At 55.5% G+C, this 19,551-nt stretch overlaps 1 protein-coding gene across 2 annotated transcripts in view; it reads left to right on the top strand.

Annotated features, from left to right (window-relative positions):
* The window catches only part of TTC7A (tetratricopeptide repeat domain 7A), a 113,748-nt gene that overhangs the window by 85,381 nt on the left and 8,816 nt on the right, over positions 1-19,551 (top strand). For both annotated transcript variants that reach the window (XM_037066536.1, XM_037066534.1), the window contains 4 exons: positions 2,445-2,561; positions 5,930-6,027; positions 7,630-7,764; positions 15,366-15,568. In XM_037066536.1, the coding sequence (XP_036922431.1) occupies positions 2,445-2,561; positions 5,930-6,027; positions 7,630-7,764; positions 15,366-15,568 (553 nt within the window). The remainder of the gene's footprint in view (positions 1-2,444; positions 2,562-5,929; positions 6,028-7,629; positions 7,765-15,365; positions 15,569-19,551) is intronic.

Genomic DNA, 19,551 nt, shown 5'->3' on the forward strand with positions numbered 1-19,551 from the left:
GGGTCCCCGGGGTCACTCAGAAGGGTGGCGGGAGTGGATAGTGGGCACACACAGACATTGGATTGCTGTCATGGCCAGTTGGGACCAGGCTTTCCGTTGAGGAAGGTCTCACTGGCCGTACCAAACTGTGACGCCTGGGAAATCACGGGAACTAATCAGGAGACTTCCAGGATCCGGGAGTGAAGGATCCAACAGGGGGCGACTGTTAGAGCACTCCCCCCAGCCCAGAAAGGACACGGTTGGGCTGAGAAATTCTGCTCTGGGTGACTCCTGCTGACGGAACGTCAACAGTGTGGCTGCAAGGATAGCAGCTGTGTGGGTAGAAGTCACCGGAAGGCCAGCTCACTTCTGTCCCAGGCACGGGTTGGCAGGTCTGCCACGCCCGGTCCTGGCTCTCATCCTGGCTCGGGGATGCAGGGAGTAGGACTGGCAGAGAGAAGGTTGCAGAAGGGGGAGGGTCTGGGGAATGCTGCAGGGCTGGTCTGTCCAGGAGCCATCCTGGAACCAGCCCAGACCAGTGGCCCGGCGCAGAGGGCCCGAGGGGAGGGCAGCCTTGGAATGGACTTGAGCCTGGCTGTTTCCTGCTCCCCCGGGCAGAAACTTTCACTCCTCACCCACACCTGCTGCTCTGGCCGCTGGTCCACCACCCCCTCCCCACGCTTCTCTTCTCCCCAACTCGCAACCATATCCCACCTCACCCTCCTTGTTATCAAATACCAGCGAGACCCCTCCTCTGGTTTTTCCTGGCACTGAGTCTGATCCAAAGCACTCAATTTTCTGGACAAGTTGTCATTTGTAGCAGTCATTGTCAGCTTAAAGGAAGAAGTTGTCTTGCGCTTCATATTCCCTGAAGCAGAGGCTCCTAGTGTTTCTAGAGTGTCGGCCCCTTCAAGAATCTGGGAAAGGGGAGTAGGGATAGCAGGACCAGTTCTCCCCAGTAGCTGCCCACCAGGATGCTGCGGGGACCACAGTTTCTGCCCTGGGGACCTCGTAGGTGAACAGGGCATCCTGAGAGTCTAGGAAGGCTTCCTGAGGGTGGTGAGGTTTAAAGTCCACCATGAGGGAGGGATGGAAATGTAGAGAAGAGGCCCTACCAGGTGGGTGGCAGTACCCTGTGACCGGTACAAAAGGCACGTGGCATGTTTGGGGAAAAGTGAGGACAAAAAATAATACTTGCCCAGACCCCAGTCCCCTCTCTGAAAAGAGAACTGGGGCACATTCCACCCTCTGCGTTCTCTGCCGACACGTCACAGTCTAAGAAAAACGAGATGTAGGGCAGGGGAAAGAAATGGGGGGGGGGGATCGGGACAACTGTAATTGAACAACAATAAAAAATTTTTTAAAGAAAGAAAAACAAAGTGTGAGAAGAAAGGAGCAGAGTGAGGCCATCAAAGTCCTTCATGAGCCTCGAGGCCCAGGTCTCGGTGGAGCCCAGGGCCCTGAGTGTGGGAGAAGGTCAGAGGAGAAAGCTCCCAGATGGGCGGACGCCAGGACTCCCTGTTCAGGGCCTGCCCCTGCCACACCCTTAGGCCACAGGGATGCTCCCTGTCCAGATGCAGGACTCAGCTTCCACGAGGGCCTGTGTGCCAGCCTCAAGTGGGCTGGCAGAACCACTCAGCAGCAGTCCAACTCAGAGTATGACGGTTGCGTGGATTTTCCCAATAGCATGCTGGGAATAGAAGGGCCTCACTGCTCACCACCCAGCGAGAACCTGCCCCGGCTGCTGGTGTGCCTGTGTGGTGTTGGTGGTACCTGTGGCGGAGTACTGCATCTCCGTACCCACTGGTACATGGCTGCTGCCTTCAAACTTGTGAGGGCCCCCAGATCTCCCAACAACTCAAAGTCTAAGTCCTGGCACAGCAGGGTGTCCAGACCCAACCCGAGTCCTGGGGGGGCCAGTCTTCAGAAGGTCTCTGCTGTGTCCTGGGCAGAGGGGGTAGCCATCTGCCGCTTCTGGAGCCCCGATTCCCAGTGGAACCAGCAATTTCCCTCTCTTCCCAGCCCCTCTGGGGGACACTCCACCACACCGTTCTTACATCAGAGGTCTTCCAGTTTTCAGGTTGAGATTACGAGTCTGCTCTCTTCCTTTGCACGGTAACTGTGTTCCTAAATGGTGACTGAATGGGACTTCATGTAGCTTTAACCCTATTGGATATATCAAGGGACCAGGCTATTGTAGGAAATTCACGAAGAATCCTTCGGTAAAGTCAAACATGAGTGTCCTCATGTATCTAGGGTCAGGAAACAAGGTTTGTAATTTAATCGAGGTGACGCTGATTGAGCAGCTGTGGTGTGCCGGCAAGGTGGAGAGTGGAGCTCCGCCCTTCAGTGACCTTTTGCCAGTCCCTTGCTTAGCGTCTTTCCTTGACTCAAAGATACTTTCTGGGTCTGTCCCATACCCAAGGCCCACGGGGGCGTGCTGACTGCCACACTCTTTCCCGCAGTCTGCTGTTCACCAAGGTGAAGCTGGAGCAGGTTCTGAAAGGCCCAGAGGAAGCCCTCGTGACCTGCAGGCAAATGCTGCGACTGTGGCAGACCCTGTACAACTTCTCCCAGCTGGGGTGAGTGGCTGTCATTGTTGTCCCTTGGCTAGAGTTGACAGAGAGTGGTTGCCAGGGCAACCGCCCACTGGAGAGTGGCCACATGGCTGGCTGGTGGATGGGGGGTGATGAGAATGTTTGAATGAGAATGGGGGACTGACTGCTCCCGAGGCCTTTTACATCCTGGTCTAATTTTCACCATGTGACAGTCCTCTGTGAAGCACGGAAAGAACCTATTTAGGATACTGGCATTCGGGGCAGTAAAGGGGAGAAAAATCATTATCAAGCATCTGAGCCAAGTCCTGGGCTTGCTTCTCTATCTTCCACATTAGCTGCTCATATCTTAGACATTATAAGATTTTATTCTTGCCCCAGCGAGGAAACTGAGACTCAGGGAACTTACATAATTTGCCAGAGCCACTTGCCTGGTAAAAGGTAGTGCTGGGGCTTGAACCTGGGTCTCCTGAGTCCCAGCCTATGGAGCTCGACACTTCTTTTTCCATGCGAAAGCCAAAAGAACAGGAGGAAGCAGAATTCTGGAAGGACCCCTCCCTTCTTCCCCACATACCCTGTCTTTTGCTGCAGTCCCCAGCCTGGGCTCTGGGGTTTTCCTGGGCCAGAGCAGGGCACTCTCGTCCAGCCTGGATCTACAGAAAGCCTTTGTTCAAACCCACTGGTATGCTAAGGTTCAGCCGTGAGCCCAAAGTGGACAAGGGCGTCATGTGGGGTGGAGCCCTGCCTCTTCCCGGATTCTGGACCCCACCTCCTCCCCCTTTTCGGGGACTGCTGGCCAGTCACCACCCCAGGGCCTCAGGGGATCCTGTGCTAGTGAATGCACTGGCATTTTCACTGGGACTCTGGGAGGTAAGAAGGCTTCCACCGCCCCCAGAGGCAGGTCTCTAATGGTGACATTTACAGAGGAGGTCCCAGGGTGATCCCATGGAGTAAAACCCTTGGGCAGGGTAGGATCAGCCTTCTCCTTGCAGGCCTCGGAGCCTGGAAAATTCCAGGGCGGCAGAGCAGGACCAGTGGGCAGAAGCTGCCATAAGAAGGCTCTGGGATAAGGGACTTTTCAGAAAGGAAAAGAGGGGCCACCTGACTGATGTGAGGGTGAGGACCAGACTTGTGTTCATATGCCTCTCGTTCTGTAACTTACTGGCTGCGGCCACTTGGGCAGGTGCACAACCCCATCCTCTGAACTGGGCAGCAGGCTGCCTGCTCCTTCAGGCCTTCTCTGCTCGCAGCCTTGTCTGCAGGTGTACAGGGCCCAGCTGTGCTCCCCCTGGGCTGAAGAGTTGTGGGTCTGTGGGGACAATGAGGTTTGCCTTGGGGTCTTTTTAAGTCACCCCCGGCACTCCTCTGAGATCTGAGGGCCTGGCACTCCTTGGAACCTTCAGGGTGGGGCGGGGCTCAGCCAGGCCAGCTACCTGTAGATAAAGGGTTGGGCCTGGAGGCCTGGATCCAGGATCCTCCAGGCTTTCCCAAGAATAGGAAACATCCTTTCTCAACCTGGAGCCACAGAGCAGAAACTAGGTCTTGTAAAGTCTAGTTTGGGTCAGCTAAGGATCCACTGGAATCCACAGCCTGAGGGTCTGGCCTGCCCTGCCCCACCTCCTGCTGTGCTCCCGCTGGTCCACAGTCTCCCCCAGGCCCTGCTCAAATGCCCCTCCTCTTGGCGCCTCCAGTCACACTGCCTCCCGAGTCTGCTCAGCCCTCTCCATCTGGGTCTTGCTGATTGCTCAACTTCTACTGTCTCTTCTCCCCATCTGGCTGTCAGATTCTTTAGGGCGGGAGCAGTGCTGTATATTGGCCTAGAACCAAGGGGCAAAAGGTCCCCAGGTGGACTGTTTCTGGAGCCCTAGGGAGGGCGGGTGGGACGAGAAGCTGTACTTGTGGATCTGCTCCAAGCCCACACGTGCTGGGTACCTGCCCACATTGTCTCACGTGCTCCTTACAACAGAGAACAACATCCTCATGCTCACTTCAAGGTCAGACAACTCATCTGGAGAACTCACCCTGAAAGGTGGCTTTGCTGAGGGTCACAGAGCTAAGAAAGGGCAGCCCCATGGTTTAACCCAGTGTCCAGCACCACACTCCGGTGCCTCCTGAAAAAGAGAAGAGGGTGGGAGAGAATAGGAATCAGCCCTGACACAGTGTATTTTTGTGGGTGGTTTCCTCTAGGGCCACAGAGGGGCCTGTGCATCCACAAGCCCACATTCAGGCCGCTGTGAGCCTGGGTTACGATGGCAAGGGTTCCCCAGGCTCCATATTCTTTGTCGGACCATCATCTTGGTTCCCTTCTGCAGGGAGAAGCACCTGTCCCCAAGCTGTGCCTGCCACCTCTCCCACTCTTTCCACCTTGCTCCTCCTCTGAGCTTCCCTAGTCAGCGGGTTGAAGGGCTGTAGGTGTCCCTGGCAGTGGGCAGGGACAGCTGAAGGGCACAACAGGCTGGACTGCCTTTCTGAGCTGGTGACTTTCCCATCCTCCCACTCTGAGAAAAGGGGAATCTCCCTGGCAGTGTGGGAGCCGAGGGGACCTGGGGAATTGGGGCAGGGGAGGAGACTGGGACCACCACGCTTACTTATCTGTCGTGCCAGGGGCCGCTTTGGCTCCTCCAAGGCCATACTACCCTGGCAGCCAAGGTAGTGTGCCTGAGGCAGAGAGTAATATCTGGCCTTCCATCCTTGGGAACGTGGGGGCGGGGGGCATGGTGCAGTGTAGCTGGGGACACTTCTAGTGGCCTCCGAGGCCCAGGCTTTCCTTGGAAGCCAGTCCTCAGTAGTGTTCTGTGTCTGTGAGGGCAACAAAAGGTAGAAAGATGCCCCACCCCAGCCCCCACGGTGGCCTGGGGCAGCTCCTTGCCAGAACTGGAGTTTCTGATCCTTGGCATCTGTGGTGGGGGGAGCCATGCCACCAAACAGGGAGCAGGGAAGGGAGGGTGGCCGCTGTTAGTGGCAGGGGAGCCACAGGACGCTTTCTAGACAGGTGAGGGGCACTCGGGCCTGGTTCTGTCGGTGGGGGTTGGGCCGGACCAGGAAGGACAGCAAGAACATTCTTGGTGGCTGCAGCATTACCAAGCAGGTAGCTTTGGGGATGAAACGTGGCGGCTCGGGGACCTAGTGAGGAGACCGACAGCCGCGCAGCACAGAGCAGGCAGCGTGTGCATGAGTGTGTGAGTGACGGTGAGCACCACTGTCAGCTGAGCCTCTGGGGTGAGCCGGATCCTAGTGCCCCAAGCCTGAACCCGGACCGTTCCTGGTGCTCTGGTCATCTCCATCCTTCCTTCTGGGGCCTGAACTCTCAGCCCCAGAGCCTGCCCAGCTGGAGGCTCCCTCGCTCTCCTGTCAGCCTCCGTTTCACTGGGGCCTGGCCCTCTCTTGCCTTCCAGAGGCCTGGAGAAGGATGGCAGCCTTGGCGAGGGCCTCACACTGAAGAAGCAGAGTGGCATGCACCTGACTCTGCCCGATGCCCACGATGCAGACTCCGGTAAGACTGTGCCCTGTGGGCAGCTGTCCATGGGGCCCACACCTCACTCTCCCAGCCTGAGCACCAAAAGGGAGAGTGACACCTTCCCACTGCTCCTTGTCGGCTGCTGCCCAAGGGCCTTGTGCTAAGGAGCTGCCCTGCAGGGCCCATATGGCTCTGGGACGAGATGGCTGCAGGCTGGAGTAGGCAAGGGAGGGACCCCACCTCCTGGGTGGAGGTGGAGAGAGAGGGGATACTGAAGTTGAATGTCAGCGCAGAGCACAGAAACCATTTCCTCTGAGGCTACACCTTCGGATCAGGGTCGGCCATTACAACCCCCTAGTAGATGGAGTCGAGTAGGAAGGAGTGAGCTGAGCTTAAATGTACAACTCTAAGCCCAAAGCTGACTTTTAACCGAGGACCTGATTAAAGCAGGATACCTTCCTCAAAGGCACAAGAAGAATTAGTCACAGGAACGAAAATGTGAGGGAGGCTTATTTAGTGGCCTTGCTCACTTTTCCCACTTCTGTGGATACGAACCAAGTGGCACCTTCATTGTGAAGTCATGGCATTGATTTCTGGCACTGAGACCAGCACCTGGCTTAAGAGGTGCGTCTGAGGGGTGCAAGTGGCCTGTGGGGCCCCTGACTCCAAGGAAGTCCTGGTGAAGGAGGGCATAGCACCCTTGCGATGAGAGGGAGGAACCCCGAACAAATGTTAGGATTCCGAGTGCATTCATCTTATCAACAGAAATCACCCGTGGTTTGTCCTGAGGTCTCCTGAGTTTATTAGAGCCTGTATTGCCTCTGAGAGAGAGAAGGTGCTCGCATTTCACCTGCATGTGAATCCTGAATGTCAGCGCTTCATGTGTCACACGCAGGGACCCACGTCACCCAGAATAGCCACAGGGGGAGGTTCTTCAGGGGGCACAGGGTCTGACCTGAGCTGCTACCTACGGATCCTTCACAGCATAACCTCAGCGGGACCTTGTTGTGTAAAAAGCAATAACACGCATTTGTGAAAACAGAAAACAAAAATAGCAAAAGAAAGAAAAAAATCACACATAATTTCACCACCCAGCCCTTAAACATGTGGCCTCTCAGGCTTTTTCTGTGCACATCTTTCTTTCTTGTAAGAATATTGTCATACCTTTTTTCAGCCTGTGTTTTCCGCCTGACTGTAGAATCTGCACATCTTTCCACACTGATGTCCATACATGTGTGCACTGTCACATGAATGGCTGCAGAGTCTCATGTGATTATACCCTCACTTGTTTTTCATCAGTCTCTGCTGTTGGACGTTCAGTCATTTTGGTCAATGTCAAAGTAGCAAGCAGAAGAACCAGCATCTTTGCTGACGTTTATGATTGCATTCCTCGGTGACAGACTCCTAGGTGTGGATTCACCGCCCGATCTCCCCCTTGAAGCTCCTCTCCCCTCTCCCCAGCCAAGGGTGAGGGGACCAGGTGGGCCCTTCCCGTGGCTCTTTGAGCTGTTTGGCGGCCACCCTGCCCTGATTTGGCGTGCCCTGTCTCCCCATGGGGCTGTGCAACCCCTGCTCTGAAGGCCTCCAGTGTGTGGCACTCAGATTCTGCTGCTCAGGCCCTCCGCTCTCGCTCTGCAGGCTCTCGGCGGGCATCGTCCATCGCAGCCTCCCGGCTGGAAGAGGCCATGTCGGAGCTGACCATGCCCAGCTCTGTTTTGAAGCAGGGCCCCATGCAGCTGTGGACCACGCTGGAACAGATCTGGCTCCAGGCTGGTGAGTGTCCCTGGCCCCAGTGACATCCACTCACATCCCAACAGGCCCCCAGGCTCTCAGAGCTATGTCCTGTCCTAGAGAAGAGAGTATGGGGTGGTGGGGGTCCCTGACAATGGGACTTCACTGCTCACAGAAAAGCCTGGCAGTCAGGAGCCTGGAGCTATAGTTCCAGCTGCTGCTGCTTTGCTTGGCCCAGGGAAAGTCACTTAATCTGCCTGGTCACGGGTTTTCACTCGGCCAAACCGGGACAGTGCCTGTCTGTGTGCCCAGGAGAGACCCTCTGGCAGCAAAGACAAACGTGAGAGGATGTGAGGAGAGGTCACACAGATGAATAGTCTTAGTCTCAACAATGTCATCTTGCCCACCTTGTCCTGAGTAAAACCAGTGAGGGCCCAAGCCCCAAAAGCTCACGGAATAGCTAGAGAAGAGGTGGGGAATGGCGGGTCCCAGGAAAGGGAGGTGCGGTGGCAGAGTCCATTGAAGACAGAGCACTGGTAACACTAGGGTTGTCACTTAGGACACAATCCCTCTTGATGGCTAATCGGCATTATTACCACTGTGTAGTGTGAGCATCAGTTAATGTTGGGGACAAAGGCGGCTTCAGAGTTGCAAAGAGCTGGGTTCTAATGCCAGCTCTGTCTTGCCTGTCCTGGTCTAAAATGGGCTGATGTGCGCAAAGCAGTTAGCACAGTGTGAGGCACATAGTAAGTGCTCAGCGAATGGTGTTTGACTTCTGTCCCATCCACTGTCATTGTGGGGGACACAGGCAACATGGCATCACCAACGGTGACTGCCCTCAACTAAGGAATGCCAAGGACCGACCCGTTGGAGTGATCGGAAGTTTAATCAGATGATGGTGGGAGAGATGGATTAGGGGGAAAAGAGAGAGTCAAGGCCGGAAATGAGCCTGAGATAAAATGGCAGCAGCTGCAGGGCAGAGAAGAAGGTGACACAATAAGTGGGACCCTAAAAATGCCCCATGTCACCACGCCTCCTCGTCTGAGATCTGCCTGAGCAAAGCTCCTCAGCTGTTTTCCCGTTACCATCCCATCTGCCCCCTTTCTGCCGAGGAGCTGGAGCCAGTAGCTCCCGAGGGAAGATGGAGAAGAGACCAAAGTAGACAATCAGTTCCTGGGACATGTGGGGTTTGCAAGTTCGTGTTGGAATGTGCTTAACTGGGAATCCGAGGTTTCCTGCTGCATGGAGCCCACAGATGGACACATTAGTATGCAGGACGCCCCCACTCTCCCCACCGCAGGCTCTGGATCTGGAGAAATAAAATTGGACGAGGATTCACAGAAAGGCTAGGCAGAGACGCATTTTAATAATGCAAATATTGCCCCAGTTTCTATATCAGGGTCCCTCAGGATGCCAGGGATGGGTCCAGGCTGTGCTCGACAGTCAGCTTCTTGCATTTGAAGCAGGAAAAAGGACGTTGAGAAATTCAGAGGACTAACAGACACGGCCTCCTCTTAGGCCAATACTGCTGTGTTTCCTTCTAGGATGTGGAGCTCAAAGGGCTCTGCAGGGTGTGCTTGGGCTCCATCGGCTTCCGGGAAGTCGTAGCACAGCGACTGTTCCAGAGCTGTGCGTGGCCTGCTCTGGGACTCCCGGGGCCTTTTGTTTTAATGATGTGTCTTGTTCACAGTATCAGCAAATGAAAATATTTTTGCATCTTACCAGCCTGCTTGCATTTCGCAGATATGCTGCTTTATGTTAGGGGTGCCAGGATGTCCTGGGAACTCCAAGGAAGGTTAAAATTGTTCCTGAAGCCGGTGATTAGACGGGCATATTGGCATAAACACATGCCCTTCAGTAATTCGCGCATTAGCCTTACTTTTCTAGACGTTGTCCTAGACATTCAGCCCACAGAGAACTCTGGGAACAAAGTCTGAGCACTCTGAATGTGGTGCCGGGGGAGGGTTGGGCAGTGTGGCGTTAGGAGATAGGTTTGGGTACGTGTGACCAATCCAAAATAATGGTGGCTTCTCCAAGGTGGTGGAAGCGTCATTCTCCCACCTGGGCTGACAGCTCTGCTCGCCTGGTCCAGGGACCCAGGTTTCTTCCATTTTGTTGGTTCTGCTCTCCCCTTGTCACTTTTTTAAAAAAGATTTTACTTATTTGTTTTTAGAGAGAGGGGAAGGGAGGGAGAAAGAAAGGGAGAGAAACATCGATGTGCAGGAAAAAACATCGATCAGGTTGCCTCTCACGTGCCCACAACCAGGAAGGAACCTGGCCCACAACCCAATGTGCCCTGACTGAGAATCGAACCAGCAACATTTGGGCTCACAGCCTGGTGCTCAATCCAATGAGCCGCACCCGCCAGTGCTCCTCTTGCCACTCTTATCCTAGTGGTCCAACATGGCTCTCCACCATATTCACTTTCCAAGGCATAACTTGGAAGAGTGGGAAAAGGGGACAGCCCCTCCCTTAAGGACAAATCCTAGATTACACACATCACTTCCTTTACCACCCATTGGTCAGAACTTAGTCACACGACTACACGCCTAGCTGCAAAGGACTGTGGGAAATGTCATTATTCTAGGTGTCCATGTGCCCATTAAAAATCAGGACGTCTCTCATTCTAGAGAGGGGAATAGACTAGTGGGCAGCAGCCGCGACCAGAAAGGGAAATGAGGGTGTGTCCTAAGTCTTCCATTCTGAGCATGGGAGAATTCTGGAGCGATCTGCATCCCATGAGCCCTCTCCTCTCCCCTGGTCACCGTCATCTCCAGCAAGCACGTGCTGAGCACCTGCTGAATGAAGGGCTGCTGGGAGCAGATCACCAAGGCAATAACCACTCCCTAACTACCACCCTTCCCCACACCAGACCCAGGCTAAGAGTATTGACATCAGCACCCCCACCCACCCACCTAATGATGCCACTGGCTGCAGTGATTTTGCAAGAAGGGAAAAATATTCCCCTTTGTGATTTTGGAATGAGCTAATCCCCATGGTTTGGTGCAAGATAAACTGCATCCCGGTCTGTTCTGGCAGTAAGTTCCATCATTAACCCCTCTCTTAGGCTGAGAAATGTGTGCTTCTCCCAGCTCTCATTGTCCTCAAGTCCCCTATCCAAGGGTCCCTCTCCTTCCAGTGTGACTTGAGAAGCTTCACTGAGGTTTCCACTTGAGAGATGAATTTCAGAAATGTTGCCTCTTTGGCAGCAGGTATGTGTGAGAATGGGTGAGGCATGGCCCCTCAGATGCTTCAGGGTCCTGAGTGTCTACAGGTGCTTCCAGGACAGCAAGATGGCCGACCTCCCTCTCTCGCTATTGCTCACGCCTCAGAAACTGAGTGTGCTAGAGAGAGGCAGATGGGTGGAGGGAGAGGTCCCTTGCCTGGAATTCCAGGGGCTCACAGGTGGCCAAGAGCTTTCCCTGGGTTGGGGGAAGCTGGCCCAGGTCTTAGCCCCCAAATGGCAAGCTCACACTGCCTGGGCACTGGTGCCCCGGCTCTTAAAGTGGCCCTGCATGTGGATACCACCCCAGCTGACAGCTGGGCAGCCTGGTGAACTGCAGTGGGGCCGTCAGGGCTGTGTCCAAAGGTCCTATTTGTTATAAAATTATAGTCGGGGAAGACACTGTCTTACCCTTGGCCCTGCGTTGCCTTGTTCCTCCTCATTCCTTATCTTCACTCTCTCCTCTTTCCCCAGCCCCCCACCACCCCATCCCCTCTTGCCTTCTGAGCCTTCTTTCCTAGTCCTCTCCTCCCTTGCTCCAGCGTTTTTCTTCTTCCCTCCTTTCTGCCTGTCATTCACTGTTCTCGGGGTCCTGAGTTAGTGAGAAGAGGCTCCCGGGACAGGAAGTGAGGGACCAGACCCAAGCAGTCTTGATTCCCTTGTGGCAGAGGCAGATCGCGTCCCTCTCTGGACCTAGGGGTGGAGGGTCTCAGACCAACCCCAATTTCCTTAGATCTCTAATTCTCTGGCCTTCTCCCTTCTGCTGCCCGCCCCCCCATCTTCTCTTTCATTCCTCCCTCGTCCACCCCCACCTTCTCCTTTATCCTTGGTGTCAATATGTCCTGAGGGCCTGCTCCACAGGAGGGATGCTTATTTCCTATAGGGGGCAGTTTTGGTGACAGCCCTGGACTGGCTAAGTCCAGGGACAGGGCTAGCTAAAGTGGATTTTTAGGGCCCAGTGTTACTTCTCTCCTGCCTTGGGGGCTCTGCCCTTTTAGCTGGTGGAGGATTTCTATTTCCCCTGGGAAAGCCTCTAAGAGGCCTTAGGTGTGGCCCTGGGCCCTCCCACCCCTGGCTCCTTAGCTCAAAACAGGCAGAGGGTGAGATCCTCCCTGCAGAGGGGCTATGCCGCCAGCCCTTGAGGAGTGAGTCTGCCCCCCAACCTTAGTGGATGAGGCCTCAGCATTGGCCAGAATGGCAGGAGGACTGGAACCAGCTCTGGTGCAGGTTTAGAGCAGGATGCCTTGGAAAAAATAATAGAAGGACGGTTGCAAAGCTCCAGGGAACAGATGTTTTCCACTTGGAGTCTGCTGAGAGAAAGCAAACAGGGGGTGGGTGGAGAGAGATGGAGGGAGGAGGAAGAAGAGCCGAGACAGGAGGTCTTGAACGGGCTGGGAGGGGGATTGGAGAAGCGAGAAAACCAGAATAGGGAGAGGGAGTAAGGAACTGAGAGAGGGTTGGGAGGGCTCTCTGACACCAAGGGACAGCGAAGCCCCAGTTACCTAGGATGATGACCATGACCATGAGAATCCGAGGAAAACCTGATAACATTGAGTGCTCATCTGGCCCCGGCCAGGGGAGGCCAGGAGGGTCTGCTACCCCCTTGGGGCCCTGGCAGCCAGGGCCTGGTGGTAGCAGACTAGGGCAGTGGGCGGGCACTGTGCCATGTGGCTCTGTGTGGTAAAGCAACTGCCTGGGGACACTGAGGCTGGAACGAAGGGGTACACTGCAGCCCCCAGACCTGTGAGCCTGACTGCAGGTCAGAGGCCCCGCCCTGGAGGCTGGGCCTGCCAGGAGCTGTCTGCAAGACCAAGCCAGCAGCCTGCAGGAGACTCTGTTCTGTGTCATCTGGTTTCCTGCCTAACTGGTAATGAAGTCCACTGGAGCAAAGCATCCCTGCCTATTTTTCAGGGCATGTTTTCTGGTGTATGGCCAGCCCAAGGCCCAGGGTCCCAAAGAAGGAGGGAGGTGGGGATCCTGTCATCGAAATCCCTTGATGTCAGGCCACTGTGAGGAATCCCCAGGGGGAGGGACCAGGGGCAGCCTGCAGAGATGAAGCTCAGGAGACAGGGCAGCAAGTTGTAAACAGCTTAATGAGCTGTGCCAAGACGAGGTGGGCAGGTGGACCAGGCCTGGGGCAGGCCTGCTGGCGCAAGGTCTGGGGCAGTGGAGGGCCCGACCTCTGAGCCGAGCTGCTGGCGAGGTAGGAAGGCACTGTGGGAGCTGATGCCGGAAGGCCTCCCCAGCCCCAACACTCACACCACACACTTCCTTCTACCTCTCCCCTCTTCTTTGTGGCCCTGGGGACTTCTGCCACAGGGGAGCCCAGCCCGCCAGGTTAGCTCAGTCTCCCTTCTCTCTGCTAGTCCAAATGCCCCTGCACCTTCAGGCCTTAACTCAAATGCTGCCTCCCTCAGGAAGACTTCCCTGACCACACCAGCACAGCTGACCTGACTCCTTCTGAGTGACCAGAGCACTTAGAGTTGGCACTTGTCATTCCAGTGCTCTGGGTCACTCCAGTAGTTTGGTGGCTTTACTCTTTGTCCTCGTGGGAGGGCCAGGCATACTGTCAGTGTTCAATAGTGGCACACTGGACACTTAGTTATGAAGGCAGCCTGCTCAGAGCCCCAGGCAGTGGCCCCAGAAGGGAATACAACAGCAGAGCAGAAGAGAGCCGACGCAGAGAGGGCCCCCTGACCCCTGGGCCAGCCCTCCCTGCAAGGCCCCAGGCTCAAAGCCTGCCCTTCCTGGCCTCACGGCCCTGTGTTTTCTGTCTTGGGAATCTCCAGTTCCGGGTGGCTCAGGGAACAAGGGCCAGCGTGTCTCTTTCTGGCCTTATCATGGGAGCCTGGCTCCTCTGTGTTTAATTAGTTCTCTGATTCTCCCAAACTCATCTCCACTAGTGAAAAAAAGTACCCTTGCTCAAAGAGCCCTCTGTAGTATTTTAGGATATGGCAAGCTATTCGATTATACAATGAGCCTTAGGCAACATTCAGGCTGAGTGCTCTGAGTGCTGTGTGCTACGGTCAAAGCCTTAGTTAGACCTGCTTCTTGCCAGAGCAGGAAGGTAGAATGCCTGTGCCCGGGTTTCCCACCTCTTTCTGAGAGATTCCTTTGGGATGTCTTTTACCCAGCCCACCCCAGGCCTAATCTGCACTCGTGTAACCTCAGCTCTCAGCCTTTGTAAGGAACAGCTCTTGGCAAAGTCACAGCCAGGCTCTGCTTGCCCTTCTGTGCTCCCATCTGTGCACGGGCACCAGCCCCAGGCAGGGCAGCCGAGCCCTGGGCTGCGGTAAGAGGAGGGCTGAGTGGCCCATGAGGCTAAGCTGCAACCTCAAAGAGCTGCACTGCTAAAAGCACCTGCTGTGGGGGTGGGGGTGCAGGAGGGTTTGAAATGCATTTATGTGGGCTGGCCTGGGACTGGAGAAACTGCCCCGTTTTCCACTGATCTGGAGAAGAAGGCAAACCGGTTGGGGGGCGCATTGTACATGTGTCCTCTGTTCCTCTTGGTGCTGCAGAAAAGTCCTTCAGAGGGAGGCCGGGAGCTGCTGGGGGACCCAGCCCTGCCCTGCCCCTTCCCACTGAGGGGTGGGGGTGAGGTCTCCCTCCCTCAGCTTGGTTTGTTAGAGTGGAGGTCACGAGAGCACCCGCCTCTCTCCCAGACTTGTGAGGATTAAATGAGAGAAGATGCTTCTCACAGTTGGGCTTTGGCCCACAGTCGGCTCTCAGTGGGTGCAGGCTGTTTGGGAGCTGTTACTGACACTCCTTATTGGGGCCTGGCTCTGCCCCTTCACAGGTGCTCCCGGGCCTCTCTCCTCCTCCCCCATCCACACCCATCTTTGGCAGGATCACCGGGCTCTCCCTCGGGCTCTGTGCACAACATGGCTAACCTCCCTCCTCGGAGACTAAGAGCTGGAGGAAAGCCACCACATCTGCCTCCCTCCCCTTAGCCCAGGCACATAATAATAATAAACAAGCAATGTGAGAGGACACTGGAAAAAAGTCACCGTCACCTGAGCAAATGCTGAGCTCCAGGAGCTACCACTTGTGCCGCTACTGCAGGCCTCTGAAGTCTGATGGCCAGATGCCATCTTACCTAACCTAACTTACTCTTTTTGTGGCCTCGGGCGACTTCCCTACCCTCTCTGTGCCTCAGTGTCCTCCTCCCTGAAGCATGGCAATAAAAGTGCTTGCTCCACAGGGCTCCGTGAGCGTTGGCCGAGAGTCTGTGTGGAGCACATAGCACGGTGAGCACTCAGAAGCCATCACCTGGTGTTAGCTCCGCGCCCCAGAGCAAGCCCGCCCTTTGCTGTGACTGGCGGGGGTGGTTTCAATCACCCGAGACTGGTTCCCAGGGCGGGGGCTACTGCCTCCGACTCTGTCGCCACTCTCACCTCCCACTGTCCTTCTGGTTTCACAGCTGAACTGTTCATGGAGCAGCAGCACCTGAAGGAAGCAGGTTTCTGCATCCAGGAGGCAGCGAGCCTCTTCCCCACCTCGCACTCGGTCCTCTACATGCGTGGCCGGCTGGCTGAGATGAAGGGCAGCCTGGAGGAGGCCAAGCAGCTGTACAAGGAGGCACTCACAGTGAACCCCGACGGCGTGCGCATCATGCACAGCCTGGTGAGTCAGCTTCCCACCCCCACAAAAGGCCTCGGGGCCTTGCCGCCCTCACTCCCTCCACGTCTGCAGGCACTTTGCTGCCACGGCTCCCTGGTGATCCGGTGTCTGGAGGTGGCTTCTTCCCTCCTGCAGAGGCAGGCCACTTCCCGAAACTAGAGCCTGCCTGAGTAGATGAAAGAGTCTGGTAGATGACATTCTTTGCGACTTGTTGCCGTTAGTTTCTGTACAGCAGTCTAGCCTCAGAGGGCTTCACTGGGACGCATCGGATCCTCTTCCTGGAGACTCTAGAGACTGAAGTGTTCTTTGGGGGAGTTCTCAGGCCCCCCCACTCCAATCATCGGGCTGCCTTCCCCATTTCAGAGGAGCTCCTGGGCAGGATGCCAGGGGACACTCCAGGGTGGGCTGTCATTTCGGGTCTGACTCGAGCACACATTGGAAATGGCCCCTGGTGCCCCCAACCTCAGGACATGGAGCTCAGGACTTGGGTGTCCAAGACTCAGTAACCTTCCTATGGGAAGCTTTGGAGACGGGGAGCAGAATGTTGGTACTCTTGTCCAGGCCTGGCCATTCTCTTTCCAGGTGACTGTGGGCAGGTCAGCCATCTCTGCACCTCGTTTTTACTTATCTGTGCAGCGGGCCTCTCTGACAGCTGGTACAGTAGGCCCTCAGTGTAACTTCTTTCCCACCTTCCTCAGCTGCCTTCAGGGCGGAAGGGCATCAGGATCAGTGCAATGCTCTGAAAGTGTGCGGGCCTGCATACGCACAGTGATTTTTGATGCATAGATTAGGAGTCCACAGTCAGAGATTCAGTCTTTCCCTGTCAGAGTCCAGGTTCCACTTCCTGGCCCTTGGAGAGCTCCTTGAGAACAGCCACGAGAGGGCCACTCACGTCGGAACACTAACACAGAAGGGTCAGCAGAAGGACTCCAGGTGGCCGCAGGGTCATCGCTGCCCAGAGGGGTCTGATCGTCCACGAGCAGAAGCTACCAGGAGTTGGATTGCAGCCCAGTGTCAGGAACACGGTGTGATAACTCTTAGGACAAACTCCAAGCACAGACTCAGGTATCATCCTATGAGGATGTTGCTGACAGAATCATCACATAGGGGTTTATAATGAGGTCCTCTCCAACCCCAAGAGTCCTTGAAAAGAGATTATAACAGAGATTCCCAGCTCAGCTATTATTCCCGCTGCCTGATTTCTCAAGGGCTTTCCAGCGTGGGCCCACAGGAATGCCCCTGCCAGCTGAAGAAAACCCGCACAGGGACATCACACCCTGGCCCCTGTTCCCCTCCATGTGGCTCCACGTTGCCTTCCAGTCTGCTCAGCAAATGTTTGTTTTTTGCAAGGCACATCCTTCCTCCCACAATTCAGACATTAGCTCCTCTGATAAATGCCTCCCCGGAGGTCATGTCCAGAAACTTGATTAGGGCGGTGGGAGGGAGGATGTGGCTACGTCATTAGGCCGGCAGCCAGGCAGCAATGTCGGCCTTCCATTGCACTCGCGGGTAGGAGCCTGCCGTTCAGCTCCTAAAACCCAACGAAATCCAATAACGAGTACAATTTTGAAGCAACAGAGTGCCATTTTTCATTTATGCTTATTATTGTTTGTAGCTATTTCCCTGAAATTGAAGCAGTTTCCGAGGGTGAGTTTCCATGGTAACTGAAGAGCTGTCCAGAGCGGCTCCCTGCAGATGTTTCTGAAATGGTCCCTTTTCTCTTCCCGGGGCGCCTTCCTGATGTGATGAAATGGGAGCAAGTCGGAGGCAGGCCAGCCCACTGTGAAAGTTCTAAGCAACCAGAGGGGCCGTCGGCTCCAGCGTGGGCAGCCCATCTCCTTTCCATGCGCGCTGTTCCTGCCAGCATCCTACACGTATGCATACAGCAAGTTTCAAGCCTGGGGAAGATTTACTAAGCCCTCTTTTCCCAGAGACACATGAACACTGTGCATGTTGATCTCTGCCTTCCCCAGTCTAAGCGTCTTCCCTGGACTGACCTCAGACTCAGGACATCTGTGACCTAACCCTGTCTCTGGCCCTACTTCACTTGGGTGACTTAGGAAAAGGCACACCTAACTTCAACCCTCCCGAGGTCTCCCTTTGTAAATAAGTAATAATCTTCATGATTCCTAGACCTATGTTCTAATCAAATGAGGTGACGCATGTGAAAGTGTTCCTAAAAGTCTGCCATGCAGTATCTGAGAAAGCAAAGCTCAGCATGTACGCCACCATGCTCTAGTCCGTCACCCATGACAGACATTACTAATCAATCACAGCACTCTTCCCCATTGAGCACATTTGTCATGTTGGGATTTTTATCACTATAGTACAACACGAAGGGATCCACTACTCATTGATTAAGTCAGCCTGACAGTTGTGTAAGGGAGTCGCTGTAGAAATAGTCAGTGGAGAGCGAGAGCAACCTATCTGTTATCTCAGACTTTGTGAACTCCAGGGGTGGGTGCACCCCTGGAGAATTATCCAGAGAAAGGAACGTGGAGGGGAACTGGTATTCCCCCACTGCTGAGTCATTGATAAGGCAGGTTCCCAGGGAGGACATCCTGGCCTTACCACGGCAGCAGTGGCCTCTCGTAGGGTCCCCTGAGAGCACAGCCACCCATAGCTGGGGCTGGAGAAGCTCTGCGTCTCCCATGAGCCCTCAGAAGTGGTGGTTGAGTCCCACCCCCTGAGGCCTGGAAAGAGGAGGGTGAGGACAGACTCTGAGCCACGTGGTATGGTGGCCAGGTTTGGCCCTGCAGTCCTGAGGCAGGATCATCACACACTAGGAGGGCAGCCACTCGGCCTCCCCCTGTGGCTGTGTACAGGGCACAGGCCAGCAGGGGACAGGCCAGAGAAAGCCTCTGGGAGTGGAAGGCTGTTGCATTCAGGAGCCAGGGTTCGGGCATTTCTAAGAATGTGAACTTTGGCCCAGAAGCAGGTTCTCTCCTCTCCCTGCCCCGCTGCCCTGCTTGTGACAGGGGACCTCTCCATGGTTCTGGCTCCACTCTGGGTTCGGCTCAGGTTTTTCCACCCCGATCAGGCAGGAAAGAGACACCACCTTGGCACTGCTGTGCCTGGGAAGCGTCTCCACTGTGCCACAGCCGTGTCCCGGAGGCGTCTGTGTCCTCGAGCCCTGGTCCTGCAGCTGCCACCTCTGCCAGGCCCAAGGAGAGTGCCAAAGTACAGACAAAGAAAGGCATGCTCTCTGCAGGTGGAAACTCCCAATGACATCTAATAGCAGGTCCTGGCGGTCTCTGCCAGCTCAGTCCCAGCCTCCCTGCCCGGTAGCCAGATACCGCACTCACTCAGCCTGGTTGTTCAGAAGTTGATTTCCTGGCGGAAGAATCTAGTTAGGAAGGGGAAGCCTGAACTTCACCTGCCTGCCCCTGAGGAAGCGTGAGAAAGAAGGCAGGGTCCTTCCCCAGATCAGCAGAGGAGTGGGCCCTGGCTGGCACTGCTTTTCGGAGAGGGCTCCACGGCCTCAGCCAGAGGAGGATCCTCAGGCAGCCTGCATCCGTCTCTCTGAGCCTGCCTCTGCCCTGTCCTCTCAGGAGCCCCTCTGCACACCAAGGGAGCAGGGATGCCCGGGGACGGCAAGGAGCCTAAGTGTGGCTGATGAACTGGCCGAGTCACTCAGAGCCCTCCCTAGAGGAAGTTCCAGTGAGGTCACCTGACCTTAATGGTAGGAGGGTCACTAGCCCTGGCTTCAGGCCAACTCACTCTCCCTGCCCTCTGCTTGCCTGAGCCGGGAGCATGGAGGCTTTGATGCAGCCTGACTCACCACAGAGAAAGCCTCAGCCATGAGTGGGCAGGTGTGGTTGCATTCCTGCCACCTCCATTTCTGGAGGGTAGGTGGGGTTTCCTGCTCCTCGTGGGCACCTGTCCCTGATCATGCTTTCTTCTTGGGACAGAGCTCCAGGTTCCTGTTGCCCCACCTCCCTGGAACCCTTTCTCCTCGGTCACCCCAGCAGCAGGGAGAGACTGCC

Source organism: Sturnira hondurensis, unplaced genomic scaffold (assembly GCF_014824575.4).
Source record: "Sturnira hondurensis isolate 20B ecotype Veracruz unplaced genomic scaffold, ASM1482457v3 Scaffold0016663, whole genome shotgun sequence".
Lineage (NCBI taxonomy): Eukaryota > Metazoa > Chordata > Mammalia > Chiroptera > Phyllostomidae > Sturnira > Sturnira hondurensis.